Source organism: Babylonia areolata, chromosome 14, assembly GCF_041734735.1.
Source record: "Babylonia areolata isolate BAREFJ2019XMU chromosome 14, ASM4173473v1, whole genome shotgun sequence".
NCBI classification, from domain to species: Eukaryota; Metazoa; Mollusca; class Gastropoda; order Neogastropoda; family Buccinidae; genus Babylonia; species Babylonia areolata.
This window is the reverse complement of record NC_134889.1, coordinates 10,663,161-10,684,749: the sequence shown is the minus strand read 5'-3', so window position 1 is coordinate 10,684,749 and position 21,589 is coordinate 10,663,161. Positions and strand designations below refer to the sequence as shown.

The 21,589-nt window shown below is 40.9% G+C and overlaps 1 protein-coding gene across 1 annotated transcript in view; it reads left to right on the top strand.

The window, feature by feature from the left end:
- Positions 1-21,589, top strand: part of LOC143289808 (parafibromin-like) — a 30,713-nt gene that overhangs the window by 466 nt on the left and 8,658 nt on the right. Inside the window, exons 2-11 of the mRNA XM_076598967.1 lie at positions 759-864; positions 1,254-1,383; positions 3,340-3,398; positions 10,820-10,902; positions 11,398-11,620; positions 12,760-12,882; positions 15,784-15,853; positions 18,781-18,963; positions 19,242-19,329; positions 20,581-20,718. Of these exons, the coding sequence (XP_076455082.1) occupies positions 759-864; positions 1,254-1,383; positions 3,340-3,398; positions 10,820-10,902; positions 11,398-11,620; positions 12,760-12,882; positions 15,784-15,853; positions 18,781-18,963; positions 19,242-19,329; positions 20,581-20,718 (1,203 nt within the window). The remainder of the gene's footprint in view (positions 1-758; positions 865-1,253; positions 1,384-3,339; positions 3,399-10,819; positions 10,903-11,397; positions 11,621-12,759; positions 12,883-15,783; positions 15,854-18,780; positions 18,964-19,241; positions 19,330-20,580; positions 20,719-21,589) is intronic.

Genomic DNA, 21,589 nt, shown 5'->3' with positions numbered 1-21,589 from the left:
AATTTCATAGAACTTTATTTATACTTCCAGTGGGACTGGGGAGCAATTTAACACCCCCCTTTACTTTACAGAACTTTATTTTTACTTCCAGTGGGACTAGGGAGCGATTAAACCACATGTCCTCAGCATTATGTATATGATTTATAAATACCATCAGAAACCTGTGTAACACAGATCATATTTAAGCTATGATCTCAGATATGTTTCACTTTCAATTTCATCCATCTCTGTGATAGGGTGGGGGTAAACAACCCAAATGTTGATGCCTTTAAGGTCAGGGTTTGTGCAATAAACATTGAGTAATAGAACTCTGACCACAATAACCACCATGCTCAGATTGATACTGATCACTGTCCAGATTTCCCATATTGTGGATTTGTATGTCATGCACATGATATGACATCTTGAAATAGATTAGTAAAATCGTATGCTCCAGTATGTTCTCTCTCTCTCTCTCCCCCCCTCTCTCTCTCACACACACATATAAACACACACACACACACACACACACACACACGACACACGTACACTCACACTAGAACTCCAATAGCTCTTTTGTCCAAACCCTTCTGTCTCTTTCTCTACCTCTGCAAATGCAGGTGCATGTGTGCACATGAGATGCTTTTGTTTGAGACACATAAAATATGTTTGTGTACATATATGCATTGTGTGTGTCTGTGACTGTGTGTGTTTGATTAAATTTTTGTTGTCATTTTTTAGTGTACTTGGCTGACTGAACATTTTTTCCTCCATGTCAGAACCGGCAAAGATGACATTCCCAAAGAATACTATACTCTGGACTCCATTCTGTTTCTGTTGAAACATGTTACTCTGCAGCATCCCTTGTATGTCAGAGAGGCTGTGGTAAGTAAATTATAGTTTATAGCTCTAGATGTGTCATGAGGTGAAAAGAGAATGATCAGAATAGAGAGAAAGAGGGTAGAGGGGATGGAGGATGAGGCAGGGAGTGTGTGTGTGTGTGTGTGTGTGTGTGAGTGTATGTGTGTGTGTGTGTGTGTGTTGTAAACAGTAGAATCATGAGAATGGCATAAAGTGATAAACCAGAAAAAAAAATTTTTGGTCAGATTGGTATGCATTTTTTGACATAAGCTTATTTTCATGGCTTTTGTTTATAAAACTGTTAGACTATACTCAGCATGTGTTTCTTTGTTTTAAAAGTATGGTAGGTAGTTTATTATTATTATCGTTATCATTATTATTTTCATTTCTTTTCCTTTTGTTAATGCAAACAGGCTCTCAACATCAATGTGGTTCGTCGTCCAGACAGAAAAGATTTGCTAGCATACCTGAATGGGGAGACAAATACTTCTGCCAGCATTGACAAAAGTGCACCTCTTGAAATATCACAGAGACCGACCCAAGGTATGATGGTTTTTATTTCTCTTTTTCAGTGTTTCAGTTGATTTTATTATGTGCAGTGGCATCAGGCTTCCAACTTCAAGTACCATTTAATTTGCTGCATCTGTTCGACTTCAGATAGCCCCAGTGCTATTCTGTCTGCTATGGATATGATTTGAGTAAGAATAATTATTATGTACTTCAAGATGGGTAGTTGGCTGGACTTAAGTTTAAATTCGAGGGTCCAAGTTTGGATCCCAGAATTGGCATCGGTAGGGTTAACCCATTCAGTGTCAGATATATATATATATTTTTTTTTTAAAAAGAAAGAAAGAAAAAAAAAAGAACAAACAAAAAAAAAATCCCAGGAATTTTTAGGATTTAAGGGTGTTTTTTGTTTTTTGTTGTTGTTTTTTATATTCTAGCACAAGAAATATAGGAGATGTACAGAAAGTCAAAGAATGTAAATGTTTTTGTGAAGGACAATGAAAGTGAAATCTGAATCTGGGCTTTTTCCCCAATTATTTTGATTGTTGATAACTGTGATTGTCAAGGAATTTGAAAGTGAAAATTCCTTGAGTATACGGACTCAGAAGATAAATACACACATTAAAAATCCTGTAGTCCCACATCAGTGTTTGGTGGGTTATGGAAACAAGAACATGCATACCCCAGAAAACGGAGTATGGCTGTCTGCATGGCAGGGTAAATAAACAAAACGGTTATACACGTAAAATGTTACATGTCTGTCTGAGTGTGTATGTGTGCATGCCTGAATCTGATTGAATGACACAGAAAACGAATGATGAGCACCCAGCGGCAGGCGTCAGTTGGCTCTACCCAGGTAGGCAGCCTGTTGTGCAAATGACCCCGTGTTTGTAAAGTGCTAAGAGCTTGGTCTCTGACCAAGGATAGGTGCTTGATAAGTATCCATATCAATCAGTCAATCAAGAAAATATTTTTTGTGCAGCAAAAAAGTTCATTTCCATCAACACAGAATGACATCCAAAAAAGAAAACAAACATACTGCAGCTGAAAATAGCTTGCTTGATGTCAGATTATACCTGTTGGACTTGAAGAAAATGAAACATGCTATAAGCTGATAAGGAAAAAAAATGACAACTCTTGTAGAAATGTAAGTGAAAGACTATCCCAAAGACAAACATTGGAACTGTTAACATAAAAAGTCAATCATGTTCTCAGAAACTGAGCTGTGAAACTGTTCGATAGCTAAGACTGCAGTAAGAGCTTCCCCCCTTTACAAAAATAGCCATCTGATTCAGTGACAGATGCTGCTTAGTATGTTTTAGTGGATGAAATAAAGCATATCTTGCTACAATATGCCAGTGCCTTGATTCATGTTGTACATGTATACAAAAGATAAAACACATTAAAGATCCAGTGATCTAGTTTCTTCGAGTATTCAGTTGGCTATGGAAACACAAACTTACCCAGCGTGTATATCCTTGAAAACAGAATAGCTACCTGTAAAGCCCATTCGTGGATTATATGAAGTGAGATTGGGAGTTGCAGCCCACGAAGGGGAAAATAGGAGAAAATAGTTCACTAGGCTTGAGCCTATCTAATATAAATTTCTATAATCACAACAGATGCAGTGTGCCCTAATTCTTTGTAAATATAATTTAGACTTAAAAAAAAAATCCAACATCACAGAACACAGAGTCTTTTTATTGCAGGAATGCACTGATGATACCATGATGTCTGACAGACCATTGGTTGTTCTGTTACTAGTCAGGACGCTTTCTGATGACTTTACTAGTTTTGTTGACAGTGAAGTTAAGATTCATGGCCTTCCAGCCGTGCTTTTTATTTTAGATTTTTCTGAGGTTGGGAAATAAAGGTCAAGTGAAGAAGAGAAGCTAAATGAAAGGGGAGGGGAAAATATTAAGAAAGGAGAGGAAAACAAAATCTGCAAATGAGCACATGTGAGCTGATGTTTTGTTTCATTTTTTTATGCAGTGAAACGGACAGCAGAAGATGCAGGTCCAGAGGGATCTCAGAAAAGGCTTCGTCTTGAGGTAATAGATCAGATAATGTTTAATTTCTCATAATATACTGTCACCTTCAGGGGTCCTGTCCTGTGAAAAATATTGTTCTGCCCAAGCGATCAAAAGTAGCTCCGGCAAGTAGCTCCCTTTGTATGTTTTATTGACATATCTTGATGTATAAGATTTTTATCAAATGGTTGTTTTGGTGTCATATACTGTACCATGTCAAACTGATGCAAACTAGGCCTTTTGGTTTGCTCTGCTTGGCCAAATTTCGCGTGGCTAACAGTGAAAAGACGAGCCGTCTTGCCCGGTCCGCTCTTAGCCAATCAAACGCCTCTAAAAGCTATAAGCGCTGATTCATTCCTTTGGCCAAGGCTCTCCACGCCATCTTGTCAGGTTTACGCTCTGTCTTGTCTTACGCTTTTTTTTGGCTATTAAGCGTATTCATTTGGCCATACTTTGCTGCATGCGGCTTGTCTGTATTGTATTCTTACATTCTGTGTACTTGATTCGACTCCGCCCCCTCGATTCGTTCGTTTTTCTCTACCTCTAAGTCGATCCTGTCTTTCCTTTCTCTGTTGGGGGTCGGATTTTCGCTGGGTGCCTAAGCGTAGGTAGGACCACTTAAATTTTGAAATTCAACATATCTAAAATTACACCATTGGAAAGAACATAAAAAACTAAGTTCACATGCAAATTTTCATTGCATTATACCCAGTAGTTTTTAAGAAAACTGCGTCTAAAAATGTGCAAAAGTACGCGTTTTGACAGATTTAACAAATTGCTATTTTTAGACTGTCATAAAAATTTAAGATGAAGACTTACCACATTGTTCTTTGCTGTACCTGGTTCCACTAATACCTAGTTTATGCTGAAATTTTTCTGGCCTACTCAAGAACATGCTTAGAGAGAGACAGTGCCTTCAAAATAGCAAAATATTCAGTTTTGTCAAGTGTCGAATGGCCTGATTTCACAGTGATAACATGCTGACTTATAATGCTGATATCTCAGAAAGTTTTCATGCTACAAAAACATTTCAGATATGTGCATGTTCAGAAAAGCATGTATAATACAGTTTTTTGGAAGACTTAATGCTATCAGAAATGCAAATAACAATGAAAACAGTCACAAAGTATATGGTTTTTAGTAACAAATGAGCAAGTTTTTTACAATCATGATGATACTATGCTGTCAGATATCACCAGAGTAATTGTAAATGTGCATATTTGACATAACAGAAGTCCAGTCATTTCAGCATCCTTGATTTGCAGTTCCCTTTCTTTTTCACTCAGTTTTGCTTTAAGAAATGACACCTCCTCTGTCGTTGTTCTTAGTTCCTGTGTGATAATGTCCTCATTTTTTTCTTTGCTGCATGCTGGCTCTGGGTCTGAAGTAGGAGGTAGCTGTTTGACAGTTTTTTGCTTCTTCCTGCTGTCTCTGATGACATCTGCACTTTCAAAAGGAAGTTCTAAAAAATCTTGAAGTGCACTCTCTCCCCCTGGTTTACTTCTGTTTTTACGCAGGCGAGCCTCATCTGCTCTGAGCCTCCCCAGTTTTAATTTGAGCTGTTGGGTTGGTGGCAAATCTCTGACCAGGTGTCATTTATGCAATGTTGCATCCTTTATCCTCAATATCCTAGCTAAGTGACATACTTCAGACACAAGACCAATAGGACAACTGAGTAAAGCCTCACAGTCCTCTACAGTTCCTTTCAAAAGATCTGCACGTGTAATTCCAAACTTCTGACAGGAGGGGCCAGGGAAGATGCATGAATCTTTCCTTTCTTGTAAAAAACATTCAGCACCACTGATCGTTTCACACTTGCTGAATTCCTTAACTATTGACACCACACGTGGAAAGGTACACTCTGGGAACAATTTGTGTAGAAAATGTTCCATTTCCCCCCAGGTTTTTTTTTCTTGTTCCTTTAACATATTTAACTGCATCAAGAGTTTGTTGTTGGATGGAACCTTGGGTGCTGATGGTGGTCTTCCTCGTCCACTGTGTGCAACAGTCACCCTTAAGGCTTTATACTGATCATCATCTGAAATACACAGTCATGAAACTTGAGACAGCTCTAATGCTTTAAAATACTTTTTTTTTTCATTTCATAGATGCTTTTGCATATATATCATTTATATGTGTGTGTGCATGAGTGTGTGATGAATGTGCACTGATACATGATCTACTAATTTCATTACTACTCCACTGTAATGGTTTCACTTAAATTGATGTAAGTTTTATGTAACAACATATCTTAAACTTATTTCATGTTTACTAATCATATAAGTTATTTATTCTTTACATCATTTACACACACACACACACACACACACACACACACACACACACACACACACACACACACACACACTAACTAATCCATACTCTGGCAACCTCATGTATGCATGCTACATCAGTTCAACAGACACTAACTCTGTGCATACACTCTTAGTATATAAGATACATACTAATGCGCGCACGCACGCACAGACACACACACACACACAGACGCGTGAAATTGTCTTGGCGTTTGATGATCAGAACAGAAGTGGAAAGATACACGTGTTCCCATGCTGTCCGACGTCGGTCACAATATTAAACCATCAATCCGCTCTCACTAACTCAAAACCCTTGTACAGCAAAAAATTACTGAATAATCTGACACTTCATCTTCTAGATACAGCTGTCGATCGCGGTAAATTTTCGAATAAAAGATCATAATTGTGCTAAAAAATAACGTGACTGACAAAGCGTTACTGTTCCCAGTTACACATCAACACGGCTGAAGCAAAGTTGTTAGGATTCATCCAAACCCACAAAAATATAAAAAATATGATTTACATTTATTTTCAAAATAAACATATTGAAAAAAAATTTGCTTACAAACCTGTAAGTTGGCGTGTTTTCCATTCTTCAAACGATGATGATGAGCAGACGGCTTCGATCGCCGCCATGGTCGAGCAGCGTTGCGGGATCCGAAATCGGTCACTCGTTTTTCTTCCAAAGCGCGTTCGAGACTCTTTCTTTATAGAAAAGCCATGAATTGCACTTGAAAGTGCATAGTTTAAACTTTCTTTTCTTGTAATTTGCTCGTGATTTGAAACACTGGTTCGTATGTTATAGGGTCGCAAACATCAGTCTCACACTTTCGCTGCGACTTTCAGATCTACTTTCTGTGAAAACCCCAACAAATTTCTAGCCAATCAAAACTTGAGAATCCTGGCTTGCCAGTGACATAGTTTCTAAATTTATACATGGCCAAACAATGCAGCGCGAAACGATCGAGTGACACACATGTTATTCTGCTCGCGCGGCAAGCACGGCGGAGTCTGTCACCGCAGTAAAAATCGACGCGACACCCTTTGTGTTTGAACGCCCGGCACATACCAGTTTGACTCGAATGATAAAAACAAATACCACAGGAAGATAGATGAAAGAATGAACTTTATTCCAGTATAAGATTGGTGTCATTTAATTAAGTTTGGTAGTGAAACGAGCGAGTTGAAAATGGTCAAATTATGGGTCTGGACTGCGCTGTTAACCACAGCCACAGTGGCCGCGGACCGACCTACTAAGCGCAGGTCCCATGCCTCGTATGCCATCCCACGAAGGCACACAGGGATATCAGCTGTCTTAATCCCAGAGCACACAAAGTACGGGCCATAGCTACTTCGGTTGCTTTCCAGCACTCAGTGCCACTGCAGCATGTCTTGGAGGCAGCCTTCTGGTGTTCTGAGAATCCCTTCATCAACTTCTACCTCAGGGATTTCCCTATGACCAGGGCTGACGGTTCCAAGGGGATTTCCTTTGTCGTGGCTAACACTGCCGTCTCGGTTACAAGGGCTCCCCATACGAACCAGTAGGCGTTGCCCTCCTCCATTTGCTCTAAATTCTGCATCAGTTTGACATGGTACAGTATATGACACCAAAAGAAGGAATTTGTATTATACTCCATGTTTGGTGATACATATACTTACCATGTCAAACTCGAATGCCCGCCTGTCCGTCCGTCCCCGCGTCTCCACCGTGGTTCTCATGGGGCATTTTCTTCGATGGCCACAGAATGATTCAGTGCTTATATCTTTTAGAGGCGTTTGATTGGTTAAGAGCAAACTGGGCAAGACGGCTCGTCTTTTCACTGTTAACCGCACGAAATTTGGCCAAGCAGAGCAAACCGATAGGCCTAGTTTGCATCAGTTTGACATGGTAAGTATATGTATCACCAAATATGGAGTATAATACAAACTCCTCCTATTTCTGCTTACATTAAGATCTAAACACAAATTAGGCCAATAACTTGCATACACACATATTGCTTGCCTGCCATTTTGACAGGTGCTTTTTTTTCCAAATAATTTTAGTAAATGGATATGTGTAATGTATGTTTCAGTGTGTTCATTTAAAATTAGCAAGCTTCTCAGGGACACATAGTTTATTGGCATTGCTGAGGTGATTAAAAAGAAACCTTGTATCAGGAACAGCTTTTGATAAGGCAATCAACAGATATTTGGATTCTTCTGGAATGAGGCAAAGAAAAAATGTTAGCATCAGTGCACATATGCTGATTATAATCTTGAATATTTGAGAAATCTACAGTAAAACTAAATGCATTTATGCAAGTAAGACCCTGACAAGAGCTTTTTAATATATAAAAAAAAATGATATAAGAATATATGCCACAACCAAAACAACTGGCATAAAGTCTTGGTAAATCAATTTTATGTTGTGTGGAGGTTCTGTTTGGACAGCTAGAATGGCTTGGTTTAATGATTGTTGTTGTTTTTGCAAATCAGTATTAAGAATTGCCTTTAGTACAGTAATTAACCTCTTGACTGCGCTGTTGACGTACGGTGTACGTCATGAAATGTCGCTCACCAATGCTGTATTGACGTGCGCCGTACGTCATGTTACAACGTTCTATGTTTCAAGTCCCGCATTACAGAAAATACAGTCTGCTAACCATTAAATTAGCTCCCCTGAGAACTCTTTATCTCCTGAGTTCCATAAGCTAAAATTATTCATTGGATTGTCATATTTATGGCGAAAGTTTTGCAAGTTTGTACGAAGCTCAAGTTGTGTTTGCAAATCCATGGCTGAACGCAGACAAACCCCAACACTTGCGCTTGTATTGAAAGAATTCTTTCGCGATGCAAACAGTAGAGATGAAGATTGTGGACTGAATGAGACAGAACTGCGTGAAGTTGATGCCGAAGACGCTGATTTTGACAGTGGAGGGGGGTGGGAGGTGGAGCTGACGAAACTGAAGACAGTCAAGCTCAGCTGATTCAAGATGCAGGTGGGTGTTTTCGAGGTTTGTCAGTTTATTATTTGCTTTCTGTTTGTTGTAACAGTGAATATGACTGCATTGTGTGTGTTTTGAATGTGTTAGTTGTGGTAAGTGGCTTCGTCAGTCATTGATCAGTGTGTGTGAGTGAGAGAGAGTCAGTCACGTGGGTACTGTGTCTGACCATCACAGCCCAGGGGGGCGTGGCTTGCTGGCTGGCTCATTGTTGATGACAGCATGTGTCGCTCGCCTGCAGCTTTCTGTGTGTTCGTTCTTGAATGTGTATTGGTTTGTTGTTGTTGTTGTTGTTGTGTGTGTGTGTGTGAGTGAGAGAGAGAGAGAGAGAGAGAGAGAGAGGGGGGGAGAGATGATGTTTATAAAACTGAAATCAGAGAATGATATACAGAACTGTATGCCTAAATTACTTTGTAAATGCAACACTTGTACAAGTGTGTGTGTGTGTGTGTGTGTGTGTGTGTGTGTGTGTGATGTGTTGTCATTTTGTTTTGTATGAGAAAGAGAGAATGAAGGGGGTGTGGCATACCATAAACCAGTTTCAGTGTGTGTGTGTTTTGGGGGTTGGGGCCGGGGGGAGGGGGGGGGGTAGGTATGTGTGTGTTTGTATTTCAGCTTCTGAAAACAATCAGAAATAAAATGGTACCATTTCATGATCTTTTTATATGTAAAAAACAAAAAACAAACCCAAAATCCAACAAACTTAGTCTTTTATGCAATGTGTTTCAGGTATGCAGCATGGTGATGATCATGATGTTCATCCTGGACTATCTGGAGTTGACAACTTGCCACAAACCTACAGCTGAAGACCAGCAGCAGAAAGACCAAAGGGCAGTAAACAAGCCTCCAGCAATTCTGGATTACAACAAAAACATGGGTGCCATGGACCATCATGACCAACAGCTGCAGCCCTACGATGTCACAAGGAAAACCCTGAAGTGGTACAAATAGCTGTGTGTGCATTTTCTACAAATTGCCATGCTGAATGCACACACCCTCTACAAAAAAGCAGGCAACAGCAGTACACTCCTGGACTTCCAGAAGGATGTAATTAGTGCCATGATTTTTGGTGACCAAGACACTGCTAAAGATGACCATGCTGTTTGTCTTGTGTGGACGACACTTCATCCCACCTACCCCACAGAAGGCCTGGCCACAAAGGAGGTGCAGAGTCTGCTGGAAGAAAGGACAAAGAAAGGATGTGGGGTTCTACTGCCCAGACTGCCCCAGCAAACCAGCACTGTGTCTTGAAGACTGTTTCTGCAAGTACCACACACAGCGTTTTTACTGGTGATAGATGCTGGGTGAGTACACCCTTTTCATTCTTTGTGTGGACTGTGTTGGAGTCTTATGCACCTGGACACTGTTGCTCAGCCTTGACAGTGTGTGTGGTTGATCACAACAGTCACAAGAAAGACAGGTTGATAACCTGGTTGATATTGTAGCACCTACATGGTGGAATGACAGTCCCAATTTTTTTTATTAATGCATTTTATGGAATTTTTCTGTCAGATTGACTCATTATTTGAACATGTGAGTATCAAAAACAAAATCTTGGTTCATTTTCCTTTCATTTGATATATACTTTTATGCACTTATCTTCAGTACTTTTTGAAATATAAGCAAATTAAAATCATTGGCGTGTTTTTCTTGTTTTTCTGAAAATTTTTTCAGCATAGGCCATAGCAAAACGTACTAGCAGTGAAGGGGTTAACACAACAACACAAAGAAGAGGAACAATAATGAATTGTTGTCATTGCGTAGATGGTAACTTAGAGATGAAGAGGTTGTGTTTTAGAGTGTGGTGCAAAACTTGTCCAGTCAAAATTATTGACAAGGACAAACATGGTAGGTGTCAGTATCTCATGCTATCTGACAGCTAAATACATAAATGAATGTAGAATGCCAGCATGTGATTGGAGTATGAAAATGACATCACTATCAGTCCGAATCGCCCTTGATGACCATGATTAAGGCTTGATGGTTGTGAAATGAATGATACATTGTGTCCCCTTACACCTGTTTATGTCACTAGCATTGCAATGGGTGGGGATGAGTAAAAGCCTTCTACCCCATTCCCCCCACCCCCCAAAAAACCCCAATGAAAACAACCAAAAAACAAAATAGAGCTTCGGTTATCTTGCAGGAAGCACAAGTTCGAAAAGCCAGGGAGAACTGGATCAACAAGATTGATGGAGGGCGAGAGACATCCATGTTACCTCAGCTGGGGTAAGTATCTAAACTTATAGGTGTATATTATCTTATTGTGAACAGACATTCTGCTGTGGGGCTGTGTGTTTGTGTGTGTGTGTGTGTGTGTGTCATTGGTGTATGTGTGTGTGTGTGTGTGTGTGTGTTATTGGTGTAGCTTCTAATAGATGAATTTACTTTCTTCTTCCTCCATCTGTCTCTCATTAAACGTTTATTTGAGATCAGTGTTGTTTGAAATCACTGCCAAAATAAATGTCTATGATCAAACTTATAGTTTAATGAAGTCAGAGTACTTACATTTAGCTGTGTTTTTAATTTTTCCTGGAAGTGTTCAGTATGGATTTTCAGTTTTGATTGAGTCTGCATAACACTTTTAGGATTTCATCTAGGCAGAAAAAAATTTCAGGCTTGGGTGGGTAGGTCACTCTGTTTGCACCCCTTGCATACATAAATTAATGATAATGATTATAACAACAACAGTGATAATAACAAACAAATTCTCGGACGGTCCAGCACCTCCTCTATGATGGAGGTGATGCCCATGGAGAAGATCGCAGCTATCAAAGCCAAGCGTCTGGCCATCAAGCGTACCAAGATCAAGGGAGACGATGACATCCAGGCAGGGGCACTGGAGCAGCGCAGCTTTGTGGACGCTGAGGTGGACGTCACACGCGACATTGTCAGCCGGGAGCGACACTGGCGCACCCGCACCACCATCCTTCAGAGCATTGGCAAGGTAGGGTGAAGGAGGTTGGTGATGTGGGGGGCTTTGGAGGACAGAGTGGAAAGAGGGAGTGAGAGGGGATAGCAAGAGGGTGTTGAAAGAGAGGGTTTGGGAAAGTGGGAGGGAGTGGGGGATGCGGGGGGCTGGGGGGGGCTCTTTCTTTTTTCTTGTCTGTAGACCTGACGTTTGGCTTTGGGTGTAAATTCTTAATTTGTAAAAAGGTTATTGACTCCTGGAGGACAGTAGTAGTTGCATGGTGGGGGTGTAAGACATGCTTGGGATCATTCATTTTAAAAGTAAATATTTGGTTTCTTGAGTTTTGGAGAGACAGTTAAAAAAAAAAAAAAAGGTTATTGAGGTGGGTGATAGTTGAATGGTTATGTGTTGGACTTTCCTGAAGTCTGAATATCAGGAGTGCCTGATGTGTTTAAGGGTAAAGATTTTTCCAGTCTTCCAGGTCAACAAATGACTGTTGGTGTCTTTATTTGGTTTTTGTGTGGAGAACATGTGTGTCAAATACTCAAATTCAGATCTTTGCTGTTTTTAGTTGGAATGCATTAAATGAATTTGAGGGAGTTTGCATCTGGGAATGCAATGACTGATTTCAGGAACATTTCGGTTTTTTTTTTTTTCTTTTTAAAATTTTTTTTTATAGTTTGTTGTTTGTTGCCCAGAACTGTTTTCATGTGTTCGCCCTTGAAAAGGGTGTTCTTATTGCAACCAGTTCAGCATATTCAATCAGATAAGCACAGTGAATATGATAATCAGTCTTTGTTAACTTTGCCAAGGATATGTTCAGCATCCTAGAATGCAGTGATTGATTTTTGGACTGTGCAGTAAAAACATTTCCATTTTCTTGGAATGCGTGCAGTTTCTCAGAATACATTGACTGATTCCAGGATTTTGCTCCAAATGCGCATCTTGCAGTGACTGATTTCAGGAGTTTGCCCAAAACACACAGCGTTTTCATGGACTGAATGAATTCAGGACTTGCCCAAAATGTGCAGCATTGACTGATCCGGACTTTTCCCAAAACACAGCATTGTGCGATGATTGATTTCAGGACTTTACCTAAAACATACAGTATTTTTTTATGACTGTTTTCAGGATTTTGCCCCAAACACATTCCATTTTGTGATGACTTATTGCAGGACTTTGCCAAGAACATCTTCAGCATCCTACAGTCCATCAAAGCCAGAGAAGAAGGGACACACCGCCCATCTCACCATCACTCCTCAGCCAACACCAACTCTGCTGTCCCAACCACACCTGTTGTGAGTTATTTGGTGGTTTAAAGTGCTCTCCCTATCACACCTGCTGTGAGTTACCTGGTAGGTTAAAGTGCTCTCCATGCCACACCTATTGTGAGTTACCTGGTAGTTTCAAGTGCTGTCCTTACCACACCTGTTAGAGTTACCTGATGGTTTAAAGTGCTGTCCTTACCACACCTGTTAGAATTACCTGATGGTCTAAAGTGCTGTCCTTACCACACCTGTTGTGAGTTACCTGGTGGTTTAACCCCTAGGCTGCCTGTATGACGAGATAACTCGTCAGCGCAAGCATGTATGCTTCGCTGCCACAATGACGAGATGATTCGTCATCGAAATATTCTGACTTTTCCATGGTTTGCATTGAGTTTGTTGACAAATATACTGGTAGCTTTAGCTTGGGGAATCTTTCTAGATTTTATCCATAGCAAGAAACCCCATCTGCGCCATGATGCAGTCCTTTATTTGAACGTTTTGGTTGGATTACTGCTGCAGTGTTTGCCTGGCTCCTCTCCTCGGTCACTCAACAAAATGTCGGACACTGTTCTCAAGACATGTGAACGTGGTGCACTTAATCAACCAAGATTGCTTTCTTTTGCTGATGCTCAGAAAGAATTGAAGCATAAATTCCAAGTAGAAGACTGTGATGAACTTTTATCAGACAATTTGATAGAAAGTAAAGGGAGCAATGAAGAGACTGGCCAAGATACAACTATCAGTGAGTGATGCTGGCTGTACAGCTTTAGCAGATGACAGAAATTGACGCGGTCTGATGAGAACTGGATAAAGTGACTGTGTGAGAGGAGTAAAGAGGAGGGGGGGTGGTGACTGACAGTTATGGCCTCCCATGTTATCACTTGGAGTAGTCACAGTGCATTGTGTATCTGTCTCTTTTTGTATTGTGGTTGTTTTAGTGTAATTTGTGTGTGCAGATATTATCCATTTGTCCAGAAAGTATGATATTTTAGTGCAAATTACCTGACTAATGTTTGTAATGATCAAGTTGAAAATGTGACCGATTTAAAAACAACAGCATGTCACTGAAAATATATAAAATTGGAAAACATCATGTATTTTGTATTCTTTATTCGTCTGCCTTTAAAAAAAAAAAATTTTTTTTTTTAGAGGTCTTTCTCCAGTAACTAAAAAAGCATAGAATTTTTTTTTTTTTTTAAAGTATATACCGGGTACCCATTTGGGGAAAAAAAACCTGGCAATTAGATTTCACTTAAATCTTATTTCCCTGGCAGCGAAAGGGTTAAAGCTCTGTCCTTACCACACCTGTTGTGAGTTACCTGGTGGTTTAAAGCGCTGTCCTTGCCACACCTGTTGTGAGTTACCTGGTGGTTTAAAGCTCTGTCCTTACCAAACGTGTTGTGAGTTACCTGGTGGTTTAAAGCGCTGTCCTTGTCACACCTGTTGTGAGTTACCTGGTGGTTTAAAGCGCTGTCCTTGCCACACCTGTTGTGAGTTACCTGGTGGTTTAAAGTGCTGTCCTTGCCACACCTGTTGTGAGTTACCTGGTGGTTTAAAGCGCTGTCCTTACCACACCTGTTGTGAGTTACCTGGTGGTTTAAAGCGCTGTCCTTGCCACACCTGTTGTGAGTTACCTGGTGGTTTAAAGCTCTGTCCTTACCACACCTGTTGTGAGTTACCTGGTGGTTTAAAGCGCTGTCCTTGTCACACCTGTTGTGAGTTACCTGGTGGTTTAAAGCGCTGTCCTTGCCACACCTGTTGTGAGTTACCTGGTGGTTTAAAGTGCTGTCCCTTATGCATCTGCTGTGAGTTACCTGGTGGTTTAAAGTGCTGTCCCTTATGCATCTGCTGTGAGTTACCTGGTGGTTTAAAGTGCTGTCCCTTATGCACCTGTTGTGAGTTCCGAAGAGCTTAAGAAAAAACAAACAAAACAAAAAAACAACACGCGCACGCGCGCACACATGCACACACACATGCACACACACACACACAAAATAAACAGTTGAAAAAACACAAAGTGAATATTCAACACACACACACACACACACACACATGCACACACACAAAATAAACAGTTGAAAAAACACAAAGTGAATATTCAACATCAGTATGGGATATCCACTGATCTGTTTCATCAGAGGTGTTGTGAAGAATTGATTCAGTTTGGCTTAATGTATAGTTTGGAAAATTTTCAGCATGGTCTGGAAAAAGTATGAATTTTGTTTGGTCTGGTCACATCTTTAGGAACCATGATTTCACATCTGTTTTAATGATGTATACAGTGCTGCCATCACCAGCAGCAGCACTGGATTTATAAGCAAATTGTCAAAAAAAAGTTTTTGCATTGACAACTTCTGGTGGTTCTGCTCTGTCATCTTGGTTTTCTGACGGGATGTTGTCCCTGTCCAGTTCAGGCTGTGAAATGTAGTGATACTGACTGTAAAATATGGAGTCCAATTGATGTGACACACTTCACCCTGAAGGGCTTCAGGCACTTTTTTTCTGTTGACCAATTATGAAAGCTGGCAACTTAACTGATAATGAAAACTAGCTACTTGATTTATTTTGATTAGATTGTTTTGTTCTTCGTATCAGTGATTTGCATTAAATTGCACAGTGACATTGTATTATGTTTTCATGTTTTTTCTTGTGTTTTTTCTTGTGTTTTTTCTTGTTTTTTGTTGTGCCTCATCTCATTTTGCACTGATCTGTCCAGTGACTGATGCTGTATTCTAGAAGTATGATGCACTGTGTCCAGTCTTGCAGTATGATCTTTCCACTTTTGCTTCATGAAATTCCTGCGCTCAGCCCTTCCATCCCTTATGTTATTCATGAGTGTGAAAGTTGGGTGTGACAGCACTTTGATTTGTTTCCACACAAGATTTAATGCTGTATAAATACATTTATTGTGATTATTGTCTTTTGTTGTAGGTTCAGGCTCGTCCTCCACCAGTTGCTGGCTACAACAGATATGATCAGGAACGTTTCAGAGGAAAAGAAGGTCAGAGGACATTTTCACTCTGGAGGTGTAGTTTTTGGGGTTTTTTTTGTTCATGCAGTTGTGTTGGGGAGTAATTGCATGCCTTTGTGTGAGTAAGTGGGGTGGGGTTTGGAGAGTACATGTGGGTGACTGTGTATCCTTGACATTATAATCACTGTGTCCGATTTTGGAGTGAATCTTGATACTTACTGAAATGGCTGCTTGTGCAATGAAGGGGGTTAGAGGGAATGGAAACAGAGGAGAGGAGGGTTCTGAGGGGGGAGGGAGAGGGGACATGTTTGTGGGTCAGGGATAGGTGGAGGAAATATTTATGTGGGTGTGATTGTGAATGTGTGTGTGTGTGATTACCATAAAGTTCGGTCTATTGAGTGCGCTGGTATATAAGCCACACCCACTAAATTTTGGAAAAAATTAAACTTTATACGTACATAAGCCGCACTGGCTTATAAGCCGCACTTATTTCTGGTACCGGAACACATACTGATACCACAGAAAAGCTGTCAATACTGTAGGTTATGAAATAAACACAAGCAGGAACAACACAAAGAAAAGCAAGCGAAAATACTGCTAGTGCCACAAAAAAATAATAAATAAACACAATGAAAATAAGATCCATAATTTAGGGATAGTCACATTTATTCAACGTCATCCTGCTCACTGAATCCACTGAAATCTTCGTCTTCAGTGTCCAAGTTGAAGAGAACCAGCATAGCTTCCTCCGCCATCTTGTCACTGATTTCAGCCTCGCTTTCACTTCATGAACATAAAGGTGGAGGTCGCTGCTGGTTCGTCGCTTGCACTGTCATCTGCTAGGTCGATCGCCTTCAATTTGAAGGCTGCATCATAGGCATAACGTCGCGTTTTCGGCATGATGAGGGTGTACGCTTGAGCAGAGTAGAACTGAATGCTGATCTGAAGGCTTTAATGTGTGCGGATTTGATTTATAAAACGTGAACAGTTAGCACACACTATCCTGAAGCTCATCCAAAAATTCATGGACAGAAATCATGATTTTGGTGAGTTGAAGGGCAGCTAAGAATAGACGAGAGCGTGACACTCCCGGGATCGTTAAAATCCTCAAATAAGCCGCATCATTGTATAAGCCACAGAGGTTGAAGCTGGAGTAAAATGTCGCGGCTTATAGACCGAACTTTACGGTATATTTTGATTTTTATGCTTTTGTAACTTAATCAGTTTTTGTTGTTGTTTTTTAGTGCACATATTGAATAATGAATTTCTGTACCAGTCTTGATTTTTTACGGTCATTGGTTTATGCATTGACAAAGAAGTTGCTTGATACTCCTTGACGTTTCTGGAATTGTGTGAATCTATCTTTCTCAGTTTTTTTGTTGCTGTTTCTGTCTGAGGCTGCAGAATTGTCAGTAAGGTACAAAGGGGCGATCTTGGAGATTTAAAAATATAGAAATACTGTTTTCAGCAAATTTTGTATGGGCAGCAGTTCTTACTCTGAAAAGTGTTGTTGAACATGTCTTGTGGAAGTTGAAATGAATTAAAAAATACATGGCTCTGTTAATTTTAACATGTCATGAAGGTGACTTCTGTTTGCACATAAAGTAACAGATCTTTTTCTCTAATAATCAAAGAAAGTATCTGGTTAAATACCAGGTCATCATCCAGTGGTGTCAAACTCTGATGTTCATTCCAAAATATTTTGTTTTTGTATGGGTTAATTGACAAACCACTTCTTCATAAACAATTTCATCCATAGTTTCATGTGTTATCTGTAACATGGCTTTCTTCCGTGCCTTTCCCAACTCCCCCCCATCACAGAATTGGAGGTCTTCAAATTCCGTAGAACATGGCTTTATTCTTTCCCTCTGCCCTCCCCCCTCCAAAATGGAGGTCTTCAAAATCGATACAAAATGGCTTTATTACTCCACCTCTCCTCCCCCTCCATGCCCTCCCTCCAGAAACGGAGGGCTTCAAAATGAAAATAATATGGCTTTATTCCTTTTTATTTGTCCACAGAAACAGGGCTTCAAAATGAAAATAATATGGCTTTCTTTCTTTCTTTTTTTTTTCTTTTTTTCTTTTTTTGCTGTCCCATCATCTGCACCATTTCAGTGGCATTACTCCCACGCCGCTCATTTAGATTCCCACATACACGGCCACACCTGGGTTCATCCGTCACAGTTCCAGTGTCGGCAATCTGCAGGGAACCATCAGTGTTAGGTCACCAGGAGGCCACACACCAGAGGAGACCCTGCACTGCTGCTGAGTCACTTCGGTGGTGTTCAATGGTGCCTGTTCTTATTCGAAGTACTTAGGACACCACCTACTAAGCCCCCTACTAATGACAATAATGGCTTAGTCGCGCAGCCAGACTGAGTGAGCGTCCCTCCCAGTGTAGAGACCGCCACCACATCCCTCAAACAACAGTCCCCCATGAATCTGCTGACACTGAAGACACTGACAGGACTCACCCCAAGCACAGAAGTGGAGGGGTATCGAAACTGAGGTCACCATGAGAGCAGGGCATGAAAGGCCACAGACTTTGAGACTGTTTTGTTTATATTGATGATGATGGAGGAGGAGGAGGATGACGATGTTGCTGTTGGAGGTCCATTTTGATTTGGGACTGTGTGACAAGGCTGTACTCTACGCTTCCTGTCATAATGATATCATGGCATTAACCAGGCCCGAGAGATACAGACACTTGCAGTGTTGGTCAGGTAATTAGAGCAACACACCCAAATACACAACCTTGAAGTGGATGACACTCGACTGTTTGGTCCCAGTCTCCCCGTTTAAGCCCACAGCACACTCAACACTTGGTAGGAGCCGGCCATGGGCCGAAAAACCCACCTCTGCTTGGATTCGAACCCGCGTCCTCCGAGCTGTCAGTCCGCGACGCTAACCACTTCACCATGGTGGCTAGTGCTTTATTTCTATTTATTTCTCCACAGAAACGGAGGGCTTTAAAATCGACACCATGGGAACATACCACGGTATGACACTGAAGTCGGTGACGGAGGGAGCGCCAGCAAAGAAGAAAGATATCCAGCCGACCTCCCACAGCCACAGCACCCCTGCCCAGCCCCTGTCACGCCCCATCTCACAGGCACGCCCACCCCCCAACCAGAAAAAAGGTGAGGACACTTCCTGTATATCCTAGTCTTTTCTTCTTCTTTTTTTTTTTTTTTTTTTTTTTTTGTTTGTTTGTTTGCTCACATGTGTGTTAACTTGAGACTGTGTAATCAGGTGTTCCTCATTGTCCTTGTGTGTGTATGTGTGTGTGTCTCCATGGTAAATTTTAACATAATTTGTCTTTCACAAACTGCTGTTTCTTTTGGTGGTTGCAGTTTCAATGACTTGTTTGTTTTGGTTTTTACAGGTTAAGAACTGTTGTTTGTTTTGGTTTTCACAGGTTCAAGAACTCCTATCATCATCATCCCTGCAGCTTCTACATCACTCATCACTATGTTGAACTGTAAGGATGTGCTGCAAGACCTCAAGTACGTGTAGATGTTTTTCTCTTTACTTAATTGCTGGATTATGTTTTGGTATATGTTTATGTCTTTTTACTTATTTGTTTGATAAGGTTTTTGCATGTGTTTGTTACTTTCTTTTTATTTATTTCTTGGAAATGCAGTTTTTGTATGTGCTTTTGTTTTTCTTTCTTTGAATTTATATAATGAACCTCAGCACTTGTTAGCCCAACTTTCATATTAAAGAAAAAAGAAGTTGTTTTTGAATATTCTTAAAATGCATTCTGAAATCACTGTCAAGAATGCAGAATATAGTCATTCTGATGAGACGATAAACTGAGGTTCACTGTATCACATGTGCTTTGCACATGCAAAAGAACCCACAGCAACATAGGATTGTCCCAGGCGAAATTCTGTAGAAAAATAAACTTTGGTTGGAAAATAATTACACTTGCATGCAAGAAAAAGAAAGAAAGAAAAAAAGATGGTGCTGCACTATTGCGACACTTTAGCTCGGGGGAGCAGCCAGAATTTCACTCAGAGAAATCTGTTGTGTTGCATTGTAATACAACACAATACTTTACTGATAATTCTTCAGGAGTGCTAGTGATGTGACAAAAGCGGCCTGGGCATGATTGTGTGTTCAGGGTTTGTAATGAACCTACTTTCTTCATTTCGTCTGTTGCTGATTTCCGTAACAAAGCTTTATTTATGGGACTGGGCTGTTAGCCTTGTGCCTAACCCCAACCTGGGGGACCAGTGTATCATGCTTTTTTCATCCTCTACCCATTGTTTGGTTTGTGTGGCCATACAGGAGCATAACCTCCTGCTGCCATAGCTTCAGGGGTCTCTTAGGCATGCACCCTCCTCCCCCACCAAGGCAAAGTGACTATCCTTAGGGTACCTGTTTACAGTTGATCAGACATGGGGAAACAGTGGGAGGGTAATGCCAGGACGGACAGCTGGGCCTGCAAGAGCAGCACAAACTCCTGATAATTTTGTCGTGATGAAGCATATTTATTTGTTTTCGGTTTCCATACATTTTTTTTCATGCTTTTTCCTCCCCTCTGTTGAGGTCTTCATGTAGTAGCAGGTTTGTGAGCGTGTCAACAATACACTGATGTGTGCAGGTTTGTGAGCATGTCAACAGTACGCTGATGTGTGCAGGTTTGTGAGCATGTCAACAGTACGCTGACGTGTGCAGGTTTGTGAGCATGTCAACAGTACGCTGACGTGTGCAGGTTTGTGAGCATGTCAACAGTACGCTGACGTGTGCAGGTTTGTGAGCACGGAGGACAAGAAAGCCCAGGGGGCGCGGAGAGACAACGAGGTGCTGATCCAGCGACGCAAAGATGGAGGGCTGACCGTACCCTACAGAATCATTGACAACCCCTCTAAACTTTCTCCTGATGATTGGTACGTTTGTACTCACTTGAGTTTACTGAACTACTCACTTGAGTTTACTGAACTACTCATTTCATCCCAGGTGACATCAGCAACCCCTCCAAGCTTTCTTCTGACAATTGGTACATAGGTATTCACTTTATTTTATTTAACAACCCATTTCGTCCCATATGAAACTAGGTTATCTCTTTCTCAAGACTAAGTAATTTCCAAGCTGTGAAGGCTGAAAGGAGGTCAAGTTAAGATAATGGGTGTGTGTACAGTGACAGTACATGTGGGGTGTTTGGTGTGTGTGCAGTGACAGTGACAGTACATGTGAAGTGTTGTGTGTGTGTACAGTGACAGTACATTTGAGGTGTTGGGTGTGTGTGCAGTGACAGTGACAATATATGTGAGGTGTTGGGTGTGTGTGCAGTGACAGTGACAATATATGTGAGGTGTTGGGTGTGTGTGCAGTGACAGTATATGTGAGGTGTTGGGTGTGTGTGCAGTGACAGTACATGTGAGGTGTTGGGTGTGTGTACAGTGACAGTACATGTGAGGTGTTGTGTGTGTGTACAGTGACAGTACATGTGAGGTGTTGGGTGTGTGTGCAGTGACAGTACATGTGAGGTTTTGGGTGTGTGTACAGTGACAGTACATGTGAGGTGTTGTGTGTGTGTACAGTGACAGTACATGTGAGGTGTGTGTGTGCAGTGACAGTACATGTGTAGTGTGTACAGTGGCAGCACATTTGAGGTGTTAGGTGTGTGTACAATGACAATGAGGTGTTGTGTGTGTGTACAGTGACAGTACATGTGAGGTGTTGTGTGTGTATGCAGTGACAGTACATGTGAGGTGTTGTGTGTGTGTGCAGTGACAGTACATGTGAGGTGTTGTGTGT